Source organism: Colletotrichum costaricense, assembly GCF_030867565.1.
Source record: "Colletotrichum costaricense strain IMI 309622 chromosome Unknown Scaffold_13.1, whole genome shotgun sequence".
NCBI lineage: Eukaryota > Fungi > Ascomycota > Sordariomycetes > Glomerellales > Glomerellaceae > Colletotrichum > Colletotrichum costaricense.
Window position 1 is genome coordinate 1254201 of NW_026848242.1, and position 17305 is coordinate 1271505.

The window sequence follows — 17305 nt, forward strand, 5'->3', positions numbered from 1 at the left end:
TCATTTGGCTACGTGAACCCGCCTTTGCATCACTCCCTACCTGTCCCACAACTGACAATATCCCTTCCCATCAGAGAAATATCATGGCACAGCAACGCAGCAGTTCAAGTGATGGACACTTCAAGGTCCGCAGACTTCACTTCAACACGAGAATTTCCCTGTATCTACGCTGTTAATCTACGCCATTGGCCCGTAGGGTGGCCAAATCACCTAGCTTCTCCTTGGCCATCACCAACATCACCGTGTAAACACTTTTTCAAACAGTCAAGGGAATCCGCATGCGACTATCTAAACCTCCCAACCTGCCTACTGCCTGAATCCCGAAGCAGAATAAATCCCATTCGTCAGTGTTCCTCCGTCCTATTGTCGAAGAACCTGCACACGCCTTATATGTGTTTGGGTAAGTCAAATCAATGCCTGGTAAGACTGGGTGTGGTGTTGTATGCAGTTTTGAGGTTGTTGTAATACATGAGCCATCGAGAGAGGCAAGGGGGTATTTCCTCCTCCCGAAAGTACGATCCACTTCCCATCACGCCAGGTACCCAAGCTCGTCGTCTTCGAGTCGCTCCAAGTACTCCTTGTCGAGCAGGATCTCTATGCACTTCTTGATGTCCGAAACCTTTGGCACGAAACGCGACCGGATCTGGTTGATGGTCTCGCTGACGAGCTGAGTGTGCTTCATCTTCTTTCTGGCCTTCATGATACGAACGATGGCAGACTGTACCTTGTTAGTACGTGAAAAATCACTGTCATAGAAATGGATGGACATACCTGCAGCAGAAGCTTGCGGTCCTCCTCGATCGTCTTGTTCGTCTCCACCTCCTCCTGCTTAGTCTCCTTGGCACCACCGAGGTTCAGGTTAACTCTGATCTTCTTGCTCTTGAAGTCATAGTTGAGGCGGAAGCTCTTGCCGGCCTCCGGCTTGCCTTCGGGTGACATAATGAGGACCTTGGCCTTGAGAAGAATGGCCAAGGCCTGGTCAAGGACCTCAGAGCTCAATAGGGTAATACCCGAAATATCCTCGTAAGTGTACTTGTCCTTATCGTTGTAAAGGAGCAGGATGGCCATTTGGTAGGCAGACACCTGGAATGTGTAAGGCGTCTTGCTGTTCTTGCAGTAGCCGGCCTTCAGCTCGCCCTTGCAAAGCTGCCACAGCCACGTGAGCTTGCGACCCTCGTGCCGGTTCTTGTAGAATCGGGTAAACCGCTCGCAGTCGTCATTGATCTCGTGTGGGGGAGTGAAGCTGGTGTTTGGTGCGGTCAGGGGCCAGAAACCAGTACCGAGGATGGAGTATTGGGAGTCGAGGGTAGTCTTAAGACCCTCAAGACCTGCGACATGCTCCTTGAAGCTGACATTAAGGTCCTTGGACGTCTGCATGTCCTGGAACATCCTCTGGAGCTTGTTGGTGTACTCGAAACCACACGCCTCCTTGAGTTTACTGATCATGCTCGTTTCCGCGTCGTCGGATGACGAGTTACTGTGCACCAGACGGCGGGCGAGCATGCGTGAGTAGAACTTCTGGAACACGTCCTTGTCCTCAATGTACTTGAAGACGGTCATAATCTGGGTGAGCGTGTTCTCCAACTCGCCCTCCTCGATGCCAGTGCTGCTCTTGCGCAACAACACATCTGTGTACTTGGCCAAGAGCTCTGGCGACTTGTTGGAGCCAGACTTGCAGACTTCGTTTCTGTTGATGAACTCGCGGCAGGCATTGTCCAAGGACCGCGTGAACTCGGCTTCGCCATCAAACGCACGCGTCACCAGACCTGAGTACTGGGAGTGGATCTCCAACAGCGCATCGACATAGACCTTTGGCTCCAGCTTCTCGGCGTCAGATGCCACCTTCTCCACAGCACTCAGACCTGCCTTGCGGACATGTGTCTCGAACCTCTGCCTCAGAGGATCCAAGCCCTCCGGAATCCTAGACAGTAGCTTGTACATCCTCGCCATATCTTCTTCTCTGTCGTTATCCAGGAGGACCTGGAATTCGTCGCGAAGTAGCGTAGAGTGATCGGCAATGAGGGCTTGGTTGCACGTCTTGCGCAACGGTGTGATGATATCAGCGTGTAGAAACATGCGCACCCGCTCCTCCTCTTCCTCAAGTCTCGTCTCCGCCTTCTTCATGTATTCGACAACACTGTTCTCAGCGACGAATTGTTTCGACTCATTCTGGTAGTATTCTTTCGTCGCAGCCAAGAAGGGGCGCTCGAAGTGGAAGCGGTAGACGTCGAGAGTGGACTTGGTGGGGTCGGCATCGTCGAGACCGAGGGATACGAAAGAGTCGACAACTTGCTTTATCTGACCATACTCAATGGTCTCGCCGTTGCGCTGCTTCTCGACCAGCTTCAGAACCGCCTCCATAACCTTGGTCGATACCTGCTCGAAGAGAACCCTACGCCACTGGACCAGGTGCAACGTGTAGACGTCGTAGATGTTCTTCTTGCCCTCATCCATCTCGCGCTTGACCCAGTGTCGGTTCAGATACCGGAAAAGGTGATGGATGTACTTGGCCGCAATCGTGTATCGGTTCCATTCTTTGATATAGAATGTCAGCAAGGCTTCGTCGGTGTGCGTCTTGGACTGCTGAACGAGCCCTTCGAGATGTTGCTTGAGGTACTCGATGAGCTTGTTGTAGAGCTCCTCTCCGAGAAGGTGAGCTATCACGAGATGTCAGTATAGCTGCCCCACGCAGCAACGGAAGCGTGTTCCATGCTCACCTCCTCTGTGGTTGCCTGATCCGATGCTTCCCTGGGGAACGGATAATCCGACAGCCTTTTGGGATGTGCAGAAGTTGTGGACGGCACTAGAGATCAAGTTAGAAGATGAAGATAGTGACCGGTTAGCAAGGCGTACGTGTAGACTCCCATGTACTGTGGCGAGCGAGCAGTGGTTAGCACTCTTCCATCTGGCACGAGGAACGCGGAGCAGCTTTGGGCATTTCAACTCACGATCTGCATGTCGATACCACGCTCAAGATCCAGCATGATACGCTGGATGCCAGCCTCGAGGTACTTCCATCTGTACGCAGTCAGCGCGGGGTGTTCGACCAACGGCGACGGAGTCGCGAGGCTGCGGAGGTCCACTCACGTGGCTCCAATGTCCTCCCTGTTAGGAACTGGAGGCATCTGGACGGCAGGCGCCATCTTGGCTGTAGACATGATCCCAAGCTCTCAGATCGAGCGCGCTGTCTGTGGAAGAAATTGGTGAGGCCGTCGTGGCCGTCGTGGTGGGGGGAGGGGCGGATGTTGGTTCGGGGGTCGATTCGGTGTGGAAGGCGGGGGGAGAGACCTGCTGCAAGAGACGAGAAGTTTAGAAAAACCGTCTAGGCAAGAGATGGAGAAAATGTATTTGGATCTCCAGTCCTGCCGTCGGTGGAAGGATAAAGGAGAATCAGTAAATGGTGGTGGAGGGTTGATGTCGTGGCGTGGACTCGGACGCTTGTGGAAATCAAAGTCGAAGAATGGAGATGCAAAGGAAAGGCCGGTGGTCGCAAGGGTTGGAAGGAGGGAGAGGCTGCCTTACGTTACCAGGGTCCGGGGGAAAAGGGAAGGAACACGGCGGCCTTTGTCTGAGTCAGAGCGAAGGGAAGTGAGGCCGTACTTTGCTCAAATAACACCTTGAAGGGGAAAGCAAGAAAATAAAGAAGAGAAGTTTGTAGCCTGGACCACAAGAGCTGTGAACGCGATCAGGCAGACACTGGTCGACTGGTGGGTAGGATGAAAGGCTGCTTTGCTTGCTGGGAGAGAGGCGCTGCAGATGGAGGCGGCGTCCGGTGGTGGAGGACCCAGGTCTGGAGGTGGTGGCCAGCTACGGATACGGTAGCGACACGACCACGCTCTGGGCTGCGACAAGACCAGGCCAGCCCACGTCCACCTCTCCGTCACAGCGTGAGTGGTGGAGAGTGGGGACTTTGCCCTCTAAACCCGGGTGAGGCCTGGGTGCTTGGGACTGGCTGTCGGAGAGCGAAGTGGGTCTCCAACCGGAAGGGTCTAGCGGAGAGTTTCTGCCGAGCGCGACCGCCCTTAACCATGAGCTTTGGTAATCCGCGATAGGGAAGGCGTGCTTTATGGGCTTCTGCTTCAGGTACGCGACCAGGCAATTAAGACACAGCCTACTCCGTAAAGGTACCTCACTTCAGGGTTTGCTGGGGGCGGGAACGAGGGGACATTGGGACTTCTCAGCCTTACCTTTTTCTTTGATTGGCACGAATACCTTGTTCTCTTTCGATTTGCACCCACCCAGACCCTATCGATCCAAGGGTACTTTACAAGAGGATACATAAGGTAGTTGGGACTCTTGACCACAGTTAACTTTATTCCTGTTTACACCTGAGATGCCTAGACTGATTAACTTTGTCATTCCCATTTGCTCAAGAACGTGTTTGCCCATCGCTTCTCGACACGATGCTCCGTGGATAAAGATTGTTTAGGCCTTGACTCATGGCTCTGACTTGACCATGCTTCTCCCCCCAGCGATTACTCCAAAATGACAAAACTCTTCCGTCGACATTCTGTCTGGTTTTCTCAAAATACATGGATCTTGGATATGGCCACGTCAACTCGTATCACATATAGACTACTTGTTGCTGACTGTTTTTCGCCATCTTACAAACTCCACCTAAAATTGAGTCGCATACTTTGCTACCTTTATAATGACACCTTGTTATGGATGTTTGTCATTCACTTCTACAGAGCCAAGGAGGCGGGCACGACTTGTTGTGAATAGTATCCCCAGCCACAAAGCATCAGATCTGTCACCTCTCATCTGACATGTCAAAATACATCGCACTTTGACATACATCACACAAAAGGCCCAGTCACATGTTACATTGCTGAGACTGTGCAAAGGTTGATATCAACATGACTAGACAGCCAGAAATATGTATAATGAACAAAGAGGAAGGACCGCAGCTACTGTTGCGCGCTGAAGTTATCGTGTAGGCTTTTACTAAACCGGGTATACCCAACAAGACCAAAGAAAACACCTCCCATGCCCCCCAAAACTACATGCGGTCGTGAGAGCTTTCATCCTCGCCTCCTCCAAGTCTTTGAACCGTTCGGAAAATATTGACCATGAAGTTCAAGGTCCACGCCAGCAGACCCGCCAGCATAAACGACGCCAGGGCCTGACTCAGCTGCCTCACTTGCCCTGCTTCAACATTATGGAAGACGAGCGATTCAAATGCCAATGATGTGCTGGCCGATTTGAATATGATGAAGAAGAGGTCGAGCAGAATGAGGGCAATCTTCTGGACAGCTGGTCGGAGGCCCAATGGCTTGCCCGTATACTCGTCCCAAAGCATGTACCCGATATAAGGTACAGCAACTGTATCGACGGCGATAGCGACAATACTTTGCGCGCGCTCCGGGCTGACATTGCTCTTGGCGTTCTCCTTTTCGTAGATCCGGGCTGCTATAGCCAACGCGATGATGGACGTGAACATGACTGTAAGTCGGAAAACCAGAGGCACTAAGTAGTGTCGTAGAATGAGGGACCACATTCTTTGCCTAAAGGTCTTCGTTCTCTTCTGCTTCGTCGATCCCTTCTCTAAGTCTCTGTGGGCGTGCGAGTCGTATCGCTTGTTGAAGTCAGGCTGCAACTTATCCAGCATACTAACGTCCACAACCTCCGACTGCTCTCCTTCCATGTGCCCGTAGGCCGACGAGTGAAGAAAGTCCTTCCATGCTGCTGGTGGGCCCTGGGTTGCGGGCCTGTGTGCTGAGACGATGACGGGCTCTGCTGTTCGTAGGTGATCCCACTTTCGGCCGTGTTGCGCGCCCTTGCCGCGAAAGAAGTCCGTAAGCCGGACGTTTGTGTTTGGGCGAGCTTTCTCTAAGACGGGGTCGCCAGTGTAGTCGACCCAGCCGTCACGCGACACCCGACGATCAGGCTCCTTAGGCTGGTGATTGTGGTGAGGTGGAACGGCTCGGGCCGGGGGTGATAGCAGTTGAAGCTGATCTTCGCTGGGTTTGCCATACCGCGTCTCGTAAGAGTCTATCCATGCTATTGCGACAAGGGAATTAGTCCGGTTCCTACTCAATAAAAGATCCGAACGAGCCGGAGATCATCCTTACGAGGGAGCGATTTCGGCTGTAAGCGCATGCGCGGGGCACCATTACTATCGATCGCTGTACTGCTTGTGCCGACTGAAGCTCGAAAGTCGGCCGAGGCGGAACTGCCAGGTGGGTGACTGGATGTGCTCATCGCAGTCGCAGCCTTGGCTGAGGCTGGACGCTGAACTCGAGAGGAGGGGTGCTACGACGAGGCCGTCTGCAATTGTGAGCGTCGTGAGTGGAACGCTTCGTCAATGGCGTGTAAAGAGGCTCGCATATTAATATGCCCTCCGCCTTTCGGTCGAGGCCGTACGAAAGCGAGGTATCGATATTATGATCGCAGGTGATATCGTGCACTTGATCGTCGAGGTTTGTGTACACAAGTTGAGAAGGAAAGTCGTCAGAACGAAGGAGCGGGTGAGAGACGTAAGAAAATAAGATTATGATTTGAGAAAAGCAAGAAGGCGAAATAGTAACGAGACCGTGATCAAGTCCAAAGTCCAAAGTAAAGTAAAAAAGGCAAAAGACACGGTAGAAAAGGTGCGCGTGATGGGAGACAGTTAGCAACCTAACGGTTGGGTGCGCCCTGTGTGTCTCTCTCTCTCAACGGCGGCGGAGGCGGCGGCTGTGTCCTCGTGGGGAGAGATGAGCTAGTGGTGCTGGCTGGCGTCGCTATTTCTTGGCTTCGTCGTCGTCCCCGTCCAGTCCCGTTCTTTGGTTCTGTCTGCAGGGTGAATCCCAAAGCTGACGGTGGCCAGCCTAAGTTTCTGGAGAGAAACACCAAAAGAAAAGCAGACCACACGACACTCGGATTGTGCCATGCAGGTCTATGACCGCAACTTTTGCCCGGGCGTTCCAGCAAACCGGGAAACTTTGCAGAAAGACTGCAGAGTCCAGACACCTCTTGCAGCGCCAAACAGACTGGACGACAAAATGAAGGGCTGGGGAGAAGGGAATCGGAAGGGAGAGAAAGGGAAAGAGGTGTGTCCAATAGCCCGATTGGAAGGCTGGTAGCACCGGTGCACTGGAGCAATCTAACAACTGGAGCAACCCGACGGGTGGGCCCCTCGATGCCGGCTGCCTGCGAATATGCCAGGTACGTACTCCCCGAATGCGCGGGCAGTCACACTGTCACGACCTCGAGATGGAGGAATTTAGCGGGTTTCGAAAGCCAATTTGCGCGAGCGCGATCTGGGATCAGAGGAAAATTCAGTCGTGATAGAGGGGCACACGTCAGCTTGGCAGTCGGTTTTGAGCTGAGTGGATAACAGACATGGTGTCAGGCCCATATCTTCCCCTATCGCGCAGCTGAGCAGGGGTTTCGATAGGCATTGATGCAAGCACTCTTAAGCTCCGGGGATACCCCTTCATGTATCGCCCTAACAGTGGTCCCTCGCACTCGGCGCACCACTCAAATCACAGGAACGGCCCATGACGCCAACCTGCGTCACTGCTCTGCGTTCGGGTTCAGTCCAGGAAGCTTGACCCAGAAGCTAAGATAGATGACAGGGGGCAGGGCTCTAGTTCTTCAAAGTCCAAGAGGCTGAGAGCTTCCAGACCTGGAACTCCACGACACACGTCAAAATTGCCTCCTTTCTTCGACAAGGGACAAGAGGCCGCCTGGGGTTTCCATCACTTGCGATTTTCTTTTCGCCCCTCGGCCAATTCAGTATTTCACTCGACATGCGGACTGGGAGAAGCTTTGTCTGCTAATCTCTGAGCCAAGAGCGTCCTCTGTTCCCTTCCCCCTCCATCCCATCGCAACTGCCGCGGGGCAGCACGTCGCATATTCCTCGATAGACCCGACGAAGACGAAGTTAGTCGCAGCAGCCAACCTCCGGCACCCATCGCTCGGGCTGAGCCCTCGTCATCCGATATGCGTCTCTATCTCCTCCCCATTACCACGAGTCGGACTCTTCTCTACTCACAACGACTGAACATTGCGACGACGAACCAACAAGGCTTGGCAGATAAGGTCAGCAAGAGGGCAGCCAAGCTGTGGGCTGGCTGGGAAGCAAAAGAGAGCGGATGGCAGAAGAAGGTCGTGAGCTATGGAAACTACGCCCTGCGTCGAATTCCGTACGAAGAATGGGGGTTGAAGTCGGTGCCACCCATTTCTGCGAGACGCAAGGACGAGGAGCTCAAGGGCAAAGAGAAGATTGAATTGGTCTTCCCGGATACCATCATCCCAACAAAGCAGGCTGAGCAAGTCGTCAGGACACTGGCCACCGAACGAGATGCGCTGCACAAGAGGAAGCTCATATGGTGCTTGATTGGCATGCCCATCTCGGCGCCGTTCGCCCTGGTGCCCGTGTAAGTTGAAACTTCGATTCCGATTCTCTTGTGTGGAAGAAGTGCATTGCTGATATTATTATCCTCCTAGGATACCTAATCTGCCATTCTTCTATCTCGTCTACAGAGCTTGGTCGCATTGGCGCGCTCTCGAGGGAGGCAAGCACCTCCGATTCCTCGTTGACAATAAACTTCTGGCCTTGTCCCCGTCAAAGCTATTGAATGACATTTATACGCCTTTAATCCCAGAAAACACAACCGTAACACCGTCGAAACCAGCCCTTGGCAGCACGGAGCCTTTGAAAGGCAAGGGAGAAAACGCAAAGGACGAAACAATCCTACTCTCGCAGGCCAATGGCCAACGGATTGCCAAGACGCTTGATGTACCCGAGCTGGGCGTCGAAATTGAGCGGGCCATCTGGCAGGTGAACCATGCCAAGAAGGCCAAGGAGGAAGAGGCTTCTGTTGAAGCCGCGGACGATGCCGCAAAGGAAGCCGCAAAACAGGTCAACGCCAATCCCACGACGGATAAAGAAAAGCCTTCCGACCCGACCAAGGAGAAGAAGTAGCCTCGGCAACGACTTGTAGGATGATGGACGTCTGTAATGTTTGTAATGTATGCTCTCTAGACGTGAGCTGGTTCGGCCTGATGTATGTATGACGATAAAGCCCCGCTCCGATAGACAGACTCTTCTCTTTTGCTTTTGGGTCGGGCTAGAATCATGAAGTTCCATCCCGCCTGATGACGAGTTGGTGGACTTGTTCAATGTGGCCAGAAATGGGGTCCATGAGATTTTACGTAGCCTCGGTAGCCGAATACATGTGGAAGCCGTGGGCTCGAAGGGCCGGTAGACATCCACAGATACACATCAACCCGAATGCCAACGCAACCCGGCGAGCGGTATCTTTGGAAAAGGGACTTCGTAGCCTGGGTACGAGCGACCTCCATTGCCGTGCGCTCTCGTCCGCGTCGTCGTCAGCCTCGCAGAAGAAATCGTACTCCTCGCCCTCGTGCTCCTTCCAGTGCGCCGCCCGAATGTGGACCTTTGGCTGCTTCTTCTGCTGTTGCTGCTGCTTCTGGGACGACGGCGGCCACGGCGGCTGGTTCGAGGTAGCCATGACAATGAGCCCCCTCGCCGCGACCTCGTCTTGGCGATCGCACTCTGCGAGAATGTCGAGGATCTCGTCCCTCGTGTACATTGTGCTCTCCCGCGTCAGGGCTTCCGACTTCCAAGCCATGGCGGCCTTGTGGCGGAGGAGTCTCTGGGTCGGGCTCACGTCGCCGCGGCCCTGTTGGCGTCTCTTTTCGCGCAGTTTTTGGTGGCAGCGTTGCGGTGCGACGGCGTGGACGTCTGGGTTTAGGGGTGAGGGCACGAGAGGGCTGTAGCCTGCCCGGTTTGGTAGTTGTGACATTTGAAGCATTTTTTCTGTGATTGGTGTGTTGGTGCTTCTTTTCTTCTTCGTCTTCTTCCTTTTAGGTCTGTTTGTCTAGTCCGTGTAGTGATATTTTGCTTGTCTGAAAGACGTGCAATTAGGCGTGTAATTAGGGCGACGATCGGTTTAGAAAGATGTGGGTTCTTTAATTTCTGTGGGAGAAAGAAGACATGGGCCGCTTTCGAGAAGGTGATGGTGAATTGTTAACCAACTGTTATCGACATGGTGTTGCAAAGGAGGATTATGATTGCTCCGGGAAGGGAGAGGGGGGGGGGGGGGGGGGGGGGGGGGGGGGCGAAAGGAAAAAAGGGGGGGGATAAAAAAAAAAAAGGGGAGAGGGGTGGGGGGGGGGGGGGGGGGGGGGTGGGGGGGGTGGGGGGGGGGGGGGGGGGGGGGGGGGGGGGACTGGAGGAAGGTGGCCAATGTCAATAATGGAGGCGATTAAGAAAAAAAGTGCGAATTGGTATGCTGGTGTGGTTGTGAAGAGATAGCCGCGAGATATGAGAGATATGGAGCTGGGCGCCCGTCTGGAATGTTTCTGGAGGGAACTAGACACGAGAGGGATGGAGCCGACGTTCCTCCCTGGTGTCAGTTGCGAGATTTCCACCCTGCAACTGCAATGTTCCACACGATTTGGCGATTGGATGTGATAAGCCCAGGCACTCAGTCAAAAGGTAGAAAGAGAGACGAGCAGGCATAAACACGGAAAACGAGAGGATGAATGTGAATGGAGATTTTGCGAGAAGAGCCACGAATTCAAGTGCGGGCATGTCGGGTGTGCCAGTTGATATGGGAATTCAAAACCATGGCGGAATCGGCATGCAGGTAATTATCTCTCTCCATCCATCTCTTTCCCTACCTGCATACAGCACGCCACGCCTTTTCTCTCGCTCGCCGTCCGTTCCCCCGATTCCCTCCGTGAGCCGTGGGACCGTGTGGCCCGTAAGCGTGAAGCCCGAAGGTACCTCTCCAGAACCCATGGGGCGTGTGGCCCTGGGCTCGTCCCGTTCTCCCCCAGGTTGGGGTTGGAGCGGAGGACGGGGGAACTCCACTTGCCTAAAACGGCTGCTGGGGCACAGGAAAACGAATCCTCATCGGCCAATGATGAGGGGCCGCCGAGAGATGGACCCAAAGTAGACCAGAGGTTGCGGCAACGTAATACGGTAGAGGGACACGGAGAATGGTGCCTAGACAGACCTAGGTAGGCCTTTGCTCTCTCTCTATTCTGCTTCTGGCTGGCCCGCTGTTGGAGCGACTGCGTTGCGAAAAGCGTTGACTTGGCCTGGCTGCTTGCCTTGGTCGATCCATCGGTCGGCCGGTGGTAAGTGGGCGTGGGCTCCGGGCGTCCGAGCTTGTGAAATGTACATCCCACTGCCTTGGGAACTCGTTCGTCGTCTAAATGGTTTCTAGACCACGGGCCGTCGTCCGCGGAAGAGGGTCGGACGGGGGTCTTCCAACCACAAGCAGCACACACGCAGGGAGAATGTTGAGGGAACTAGTTTTCGAGCTTCCTACCTAGCATTGGTAGGAGAGAGAGCTGGGTGAGGGTGGTGTGCTTTTTGCCATCGGGGTTGCTGTCGACCACACATTACGTGCTGAGTACTCCCTCCAGGGGGGCGTAGGACAGACATACATACTTGTGCCTCGCCCAATGTGAGGTACCTCACATGAAAACCTGAAGAAACGTGGGGTCAGCAAAACCTCGGTGCGAAGAATCAGCTCTGGAATCCGTGGTAATCTTTTATCCCCGTCCTCCATAGCGACCAACGGCACGCACAACATTCCCCCGGAGCCCTGTTGCCCTTCCAGTGAATCCAGACAAGCAAACAAAAGCGCGCGAGCCACCGAGGCTTGCTGCTTTCTCACCGATGTGTTCGGCTCTACCTCAGGTATCATCCCGCCGGACACGCCACTAATGTTCGCCACAGTAGGCATGCAGAGAGCAAAATTTCCGTTTTCAACCCTTGTCAGATGTAAATTGTTCCAATTATTTTGTTTTCCTTGATTTTGTTGCTGCGCCTCGATCGTGTACCTATTTGCTAATGCCAATCTGTTTCTTGTAAAGAAAAGCAAAAGACGCGCATCAAAAGACAACAAACCCGGATGAGCTTTACCTCGTGGGTTTTGGACTTGTTTTCCCAGGCAAATAAAGTGATAGCTTGAAAGCTCTTCAGAAGCCACGCGTTCTCAAGGTTCCTTAGGTACTCGGGCAACATGGGACCGAGAAGGGCCTTTTATTTAATTCAGTTTCCCATTCCCCTTCTTTCTCGACGATAACCTTGATAATGATGTCTTATCTCCCTTCCCCAACCCCTCTATCGCAGGCGTGCACGTCCAAAAAGAAGCCCTTGCACCAAGGAAAAACAAAAAATTATATGATGCCATCATCCCTGCCTTCAGTCCGGGGCGAAGGATTTCCAGGGATCGCAATCACAAGTCTGTGTGTATCCGTAATTCTGCCCTGAACTTGGTAGGTATCGGTATTCGTGCCCCGTACCGACAGAGTCCGAAAAAGAGCCAAGAGAGATCATCGCTGTTCGAATACGTCAATCTGCAAGCGCAGCATCATTGGGGACAGGAACGGCAAAACGTCGCTTTAGGTACCAATTCAACAGTCCACTTCTTGAGACTTTCCTCAACGATTACCTCAGTCAAGTCAACAGGGGCGTTATCGAAACCCCGCGAATGATAGGGAAAATATGGAGCCTGTCCGGGCGGGAGGGGAAGGGAATGGATGCGCCCGTCGCTTTCCTTTCTCTAGGAGCATCCATCCCAAGCAGACATCCTTGTCGTTGTTTGCTCTCCCGGCTTCTATCCGCGCATGTCTCTCTATCTCGCTACATACGATGCCAAGGTGTAGTTAGTTATCTAATCGCACTTCTGGTCTAGGCTGTCTCTGTCCCTCGGCTCCCTGTGGGGGAAGAAGGGTTGTGAACATGCCATTGACAGCCACGATTGCTTTTTGGACCCGTGCTAGCTTTCTATGACACTGCATGGCAACCATGCGAAAGGGTTTGAGGGGAAATTTGCATGTTTGTGATAAATGTTACATCTTCTAGTTCACCCCAGGACCCTAGCTAGAAGCTATCATGACAAGACTATTCAGTAGCTTTGGATGGGGCATAGGTAGTTTGAGGGTTCCAAGAGATATATCTGCGATTGATATTACTCTTCTGTGGCTCTACTGAAGGTTCTGAATGCTCTTGCGTCCTACCACCAACTCGTCATCTGTGATATCTCAGTTATGCTACATGAATTTTTCAAAGATGATAAGATCTACCAAGACTATAAACGACTTTAGTTTCAACGCATCTTGCATTCACCACAAATGGGGTTCTTCCTTTACCCAACCCATAATCTTCCCTATGAGCATATTGATTTCCCCTTCGATTGTGTGTACATATCTCTACTCAAACGGTACGAGGCTAAAGTGGGAAGAATCGGAGTTAGGAGGCCGGATCCATCTAGGGTTCATATCTATCGTCGTCTATTCTTTCCCATCACCTGTGCGTTGTCCCTCTCTTCACTTTGACAATATATCACCTCTCAACACACGCTATCACCTCTCCAACTATCGCTTCTAACCAGAATTCGTTTGCATCGATAGCCTGACACTTGACGCGCGTACACTCTGCCCACTTGTTAAGCGGCTCTTCGGATACCAAGGGTCGAGTTTCTCTAGAACGATGCTTACACGGGAACGACGGACATCGGCTTACAAGAGGAGTCATGGCGTCGGGAGGCTAAGCCCTTTCCTCCCTCCTTAAGACTCATCAATGGCACTGACGATAGCCATGCTACTAATACGCATTCGTGGTTCACGATACTGTCCTCGTCCTCCACTCCCCTTCTCCACCCAAACCATCCAGATCACGTAGCTTGGAACCGAGCGTCACATCAGCAGAATAGGAAACAACTCCAAAGGATAAGAGTATGGTTTGTGTGGTCATCAATCCCGTAAAGCCTCTATTTTTTGTCACAATAAAAACTTTTGACTACCTTGACCCGCAGGGCCGCAACGCCTGTCCCTCTAGCAGCAAGCAGCCCGAGCCATCGTACCCGGATCCCGTAGGATATCCGGGGGTAAACCAAGAAAAGAAACACGGAAAAACACACGCGGCATTATAGGTATAAGCGTGGAGAATTTTGCAAAGCGTCGTCCTGAGATGTTGGGATTTGGTGGTGGTGGTGGTGGTGGTGATGTACGTGGAAATCGCGCAGGTAACGGTGATTTGGGCCCTGGATGGTGCCATCTCAGTTCGCGGCGGCGGATTGAGGAGTCGAGACTTCGGATTCTCCACCACCACCACCGTCACCGCCTCCTCCGCTCGTGGCCGCAGCAACGGCTGGATTGGCAACCACTTCGGCAATCCTAGGCTTTTTTGCTGCGCGGCCAGAGTCAGAAAGGTCCAGGGCATCTCTGGCCTCCTTCAGCTCCAGCTCCATCTCGTCGAGACGTCGCTTGAGGTTGTTTTCTCTGCGATGGCTCTCGTCCAATTGCTTCTTGCTGCTCTCAAGCTGAGCCCGCAGCTGAGCTTCTGCTTTGCCGCTGATTTCCTGCCCTCTTCTTGCGCTCGCTTCGTCTTGCTCCATTTGGCTGAGCCGACCACGGAAAAGTTCGTTGATCAGCTCTAGTTCGCTAACCCGGGTTTTGAGGGCAGAATTGGCGGCAATGAGCTGCTCATGTGTTTGCGGGACATCGAGGTGTCGGTCGCCATTCAGGGGGGAGCCCGAGCGGTTGTCCGACCCAGAGACGTTGAAGCCCTGCAGTCCAGCCTGAAGTTGCGCATCGTCCATGCCCTGGAAGACCGGGAGGCTAGGGTTGTATAGAGAAGGGGTTGCGGTACGAGAAACGGGAGAGTCAGAGCCGTCCGGATTGCCGTTTGACTTTTGCGACTGTCTGCGCTGGTTCTGCCCATGGATGTCGAGGCCGTTCGGATCGTTTGCGCCAAACTGGTGGGCTTGTTGTTGCTGCTGCTGTTGCTAGTCGCATTATTAGCCACAGTTGGGAAATGTCAACGGATCATGTACCTTTTTCTTAGATGCAAGATCAGGGCGCATCGTCTTCACGCGGTTTCGGCTCTTGATCACGTCGGTCTTGAGCGAGATCGGACGCGGACGACCCTAATACCGTATTAGCTCATCTTTCTATGAAAAGGATGCGATACACTCACATGCAACTTGAGAAACAGCCCGCATGCATTGCAGAGGACTGATCCATACTCATCGCGCCGCCACAAGGGCGTGGTTGAGGTCTGGCAGTTTTGGCATGTTGGCTGCGTAGATTCGTTAGCTTGGGTGGCCATCATGATGCGCAACGCCAGCGAAATGGTCGCAAAAGATTCCGTCAAGGAGTTCCAAGTGTGTGCTCCAAAAGAAATGCGAAAAAATATGACCGTTTGCTTGTTTGTGGTGCTTGACGGGGTGAAGCGCGCGATGAGAGTTGGGACTCTGGTCTTGGTGTTGACGACTATCGCTGCATGGGAACAAGAAAACTTATCTGTGGAGCAAAGATAAGACAGGGAAGGAACGACCGCGCCCAGTTGCAGCCCCACACCTGCCTTGCAGGGTTCATTGGTTCTTAGATAACAGCAATACCTGAACGGTAATTGCGATAACACTAACGCAGGAGATGGGGGAGTTTTTTTTTGGGGTTCGGGATTGGACTCGATGATAAGATACCCGCGATGGTCTCCGTACAAGGTGGGATAAGGTAAGGTAAATACAGACATACCGTGGTGGATCCTCCGCCAGAAGCGTAAGTCGGCGTCGGCACGGGAGCTGGCGCGGGCGCGGGCGCCTGAGTCGGTGTGGAGGCGGCAACGGGAGCGGGCGCGGGAATCGCTTCTCTGTGGATCAAAGTCAGCACATGAAGCTCTCGTCACTTTTGTGTTCACATCTTCTTCCATCCCATCTCGACTATTTCTTCCACCACTGAAACCAGACTGTGGACTAGCCAATGATATAGCAGCAGAGGGAGATTTGTCGATGGAGCGCAATGGCTGCATCGCCTTCTTTGTCGCCGAAATGGCTTCAAGGTTATACGGCGAGCGCGGGAGTAGCGCAAGTGAATCGTGGCCATCAAGCTGATCGTCCGTCATGTCCCTCTGCGCATTCTTCGTCTCTTCTCCTGACACCAAGCATACTCACGTACCGCATCTGAGGCGAGCTCGTCGCAGAGTTGTTGGCCTGGGCAAGCGCTGAAATGCCTGGCAACTGAGGAACCGTGGAGGCCGCGGCTACAACTGCGGCTGCGGAAGCGGATTCCGAAGTCGACGTGGAACTGGGCCGCGAGATTGTCTCGAGGTTCGTTTGCGGCAACGCAAGGGTAGCCAGAGCCGTGGCTTCCTCCATGACGTCTCGAAAGGAGGGAAGATCGTGATCGTGCTCGTGCTCTGTAATGTTGTCCAATGCCGGAGCAGGCGCAGAAGGCTCTCGAACGGCAGCCAGGATGGCGGTTGCAGCGAAATCGTCGCGGACGGGAGGACTATGTCGAAGGAGGGAGGCTATCGAATGCCGCTTCGCGATCGCAAGGCGCGCGTGTGGTGCAGTCGCAAGTTTTTCGCAAGAGAGACCCACGTACAGAGCTCAAAAAAGTGGCTTGCGAGGAGGATTCAGGTCGAGGCGCGAAGTCGAGGTTGCGAAACGTGTATGTTTGTGTGTAGTCAGGCCTTGGGTGGTAGATGGCAGGTGCAAATACGCAGGAGTGCGAAAAAAAAATTGTTCAGCGGGAAGACGCGCTGGAGGCGACTCAGAAAGGAGCAAATGGTTGAGTTGGAGGGGGGAGACAGGTACGTTCCCTAGGACAGAATTGCGGGGAGGAAACTAAGGTTACAAGGTAAAGCTACAGCCAGGTCTCAGACATTACGAAGGCACGTTGGACACAAAAGCTGGTTGACTTTTGGAATAGGGGAGAATAGATGGAATGGCGAACGGATTGATTTCATCCCGCATCCCCTTAATCGATCAGGATGGAGGGCCAATTTACTGGGGATGGACGGGACGCGATAGCTGTCAACTGAGCCTATCGGCGATACTGATTACCCAACTGGTCGTCCCACTGGACCGTATTACGGAAGCCACGATGTGATTGGATCGGCTACCCCATTCAGCCTTACAGCACGCGCTGCGCTGGTGTGTCAGGATCTTGAAGTTTTCTCTCACTGATCATCAGAAAGAGGAGGTAATACTTGGGGTGGTCGCAACGGCCCCAGTACCCGCACGCATAAGCGCTGAAAGAAGGTTCGCTGTTATCTGATATGAAGATCTCACGGCGACGCCGACTCGTAAGGTACCTTAGGGTGGTACGGATACGCTTTGCAGATTCCCGATTCGGAGCGCCGGTGAGAAAACCTCGAAAACTTGGACACATACGTGCAATCGATCACTCTGCTCGGATAAATCTGTCATTCAGAGTGACATGCCAAAACAGTCCTCACCAGAATCCTAACGCTATCCAGTTGTGGCTCTCACGCAGATCTAAGGATTCGCAATTAAACAGCAACTTTGAAAGCAGTAACCCTTGA

At 53.2% G+C, this 17305-nt stretch overlaps 5 protein-coding genes across 5 annotated transcripts; 1 reads left to right on the top strand and 4 right to left on the bottom strand.

Moving 5' to 3' along the window:
• Positions 1-529: 529 nt before the first annotated feature.
• On the bottom strand, positions 530-3158 carry CCOS01_11823 (Cullin family protein; the record flags this gene model as incomplete). Its single annotated transcript, XM_060459974.1, has 6 exons — positions 530-718; positions 772-2657; positions 2718-2803; positions 2854-2870; positions 2949-3018; positions 3088-3158. The coding sequence occupies 6 exons, from the start codon at positions 3156-3158 to the stop codon at positions 530-532; spliced, it is 2319 nt and encodes a 772-aa protein (XP_060309805.1).
• A 1844-nt stretch (positions 3159-5002) lies between these two features.
• On the bottom strand, positions 5003-6204 carry CCOS01_11824 (uncharacterized protein; the record flags this gene model as incomplete). Its single annotated transcript, XM_060459975.1, has 2 exons — positions 5003-6003; positions 6075-6204. 2 exons carry the CDS (start codon positions 6202-6204, stop codon positions 5003-5005), a joined length of 1131 nt encoding a protein of 376 aa, XP_060309806.1.
• Positions 6205-7929: 1725 nt separating this feature from the next.
• Positions 7930-8914, top strand: CCOS01_11825 (uncharacterized protein; the record flags this gene model as incomplete). The annotated part of the gene is made up of 2 exons (XM_060459976.1): positions 7930-8366; positions 8437-8914. 2 exons carry the CDS (start codon positions 7930-7932, stop codon positions 8912-8914), a joined length of 915 nt encoding a protein of 304 aa, XP_060309807.1.
• Positions 8915-9140: 226 nt separating this feature from the next.
• Positions 9141-9767, bottom strand: CCOS01_11826 (uncharacterized protein; the record flags this gene model as incomplete). Its single annotated transcript, XM_060459977.1, has 1 exon — positions 9141-9767. One exon carries the CDS (start codon positions 9765-9767, stop codon positions 9141-9143), a length of 627 nt encoding a protein of 208 aa, XP_060309808.1.
• A 4266-nt stretch (positions 9768-14033) lies between these two features.
• CCOS01_11827 (GATA zinc finger) lies at positions 14034-16331 on the bottom strand (the record flags this gene model as incomplete). Its single annotated transcript, XM_060459978.1, has 5 exons — positions 14034-14762; positions 14811-14903; positions 14954-15255; positions 15514-15628; positions 15930-16331. Coding segments are annotated over 5 exons (1641 nt in total), but the record flags the coding sequence as incomplete, so codon positions are not given.
• Between the last annotated feature and the right edge of the window lie 974 nt (positions 16332-17305).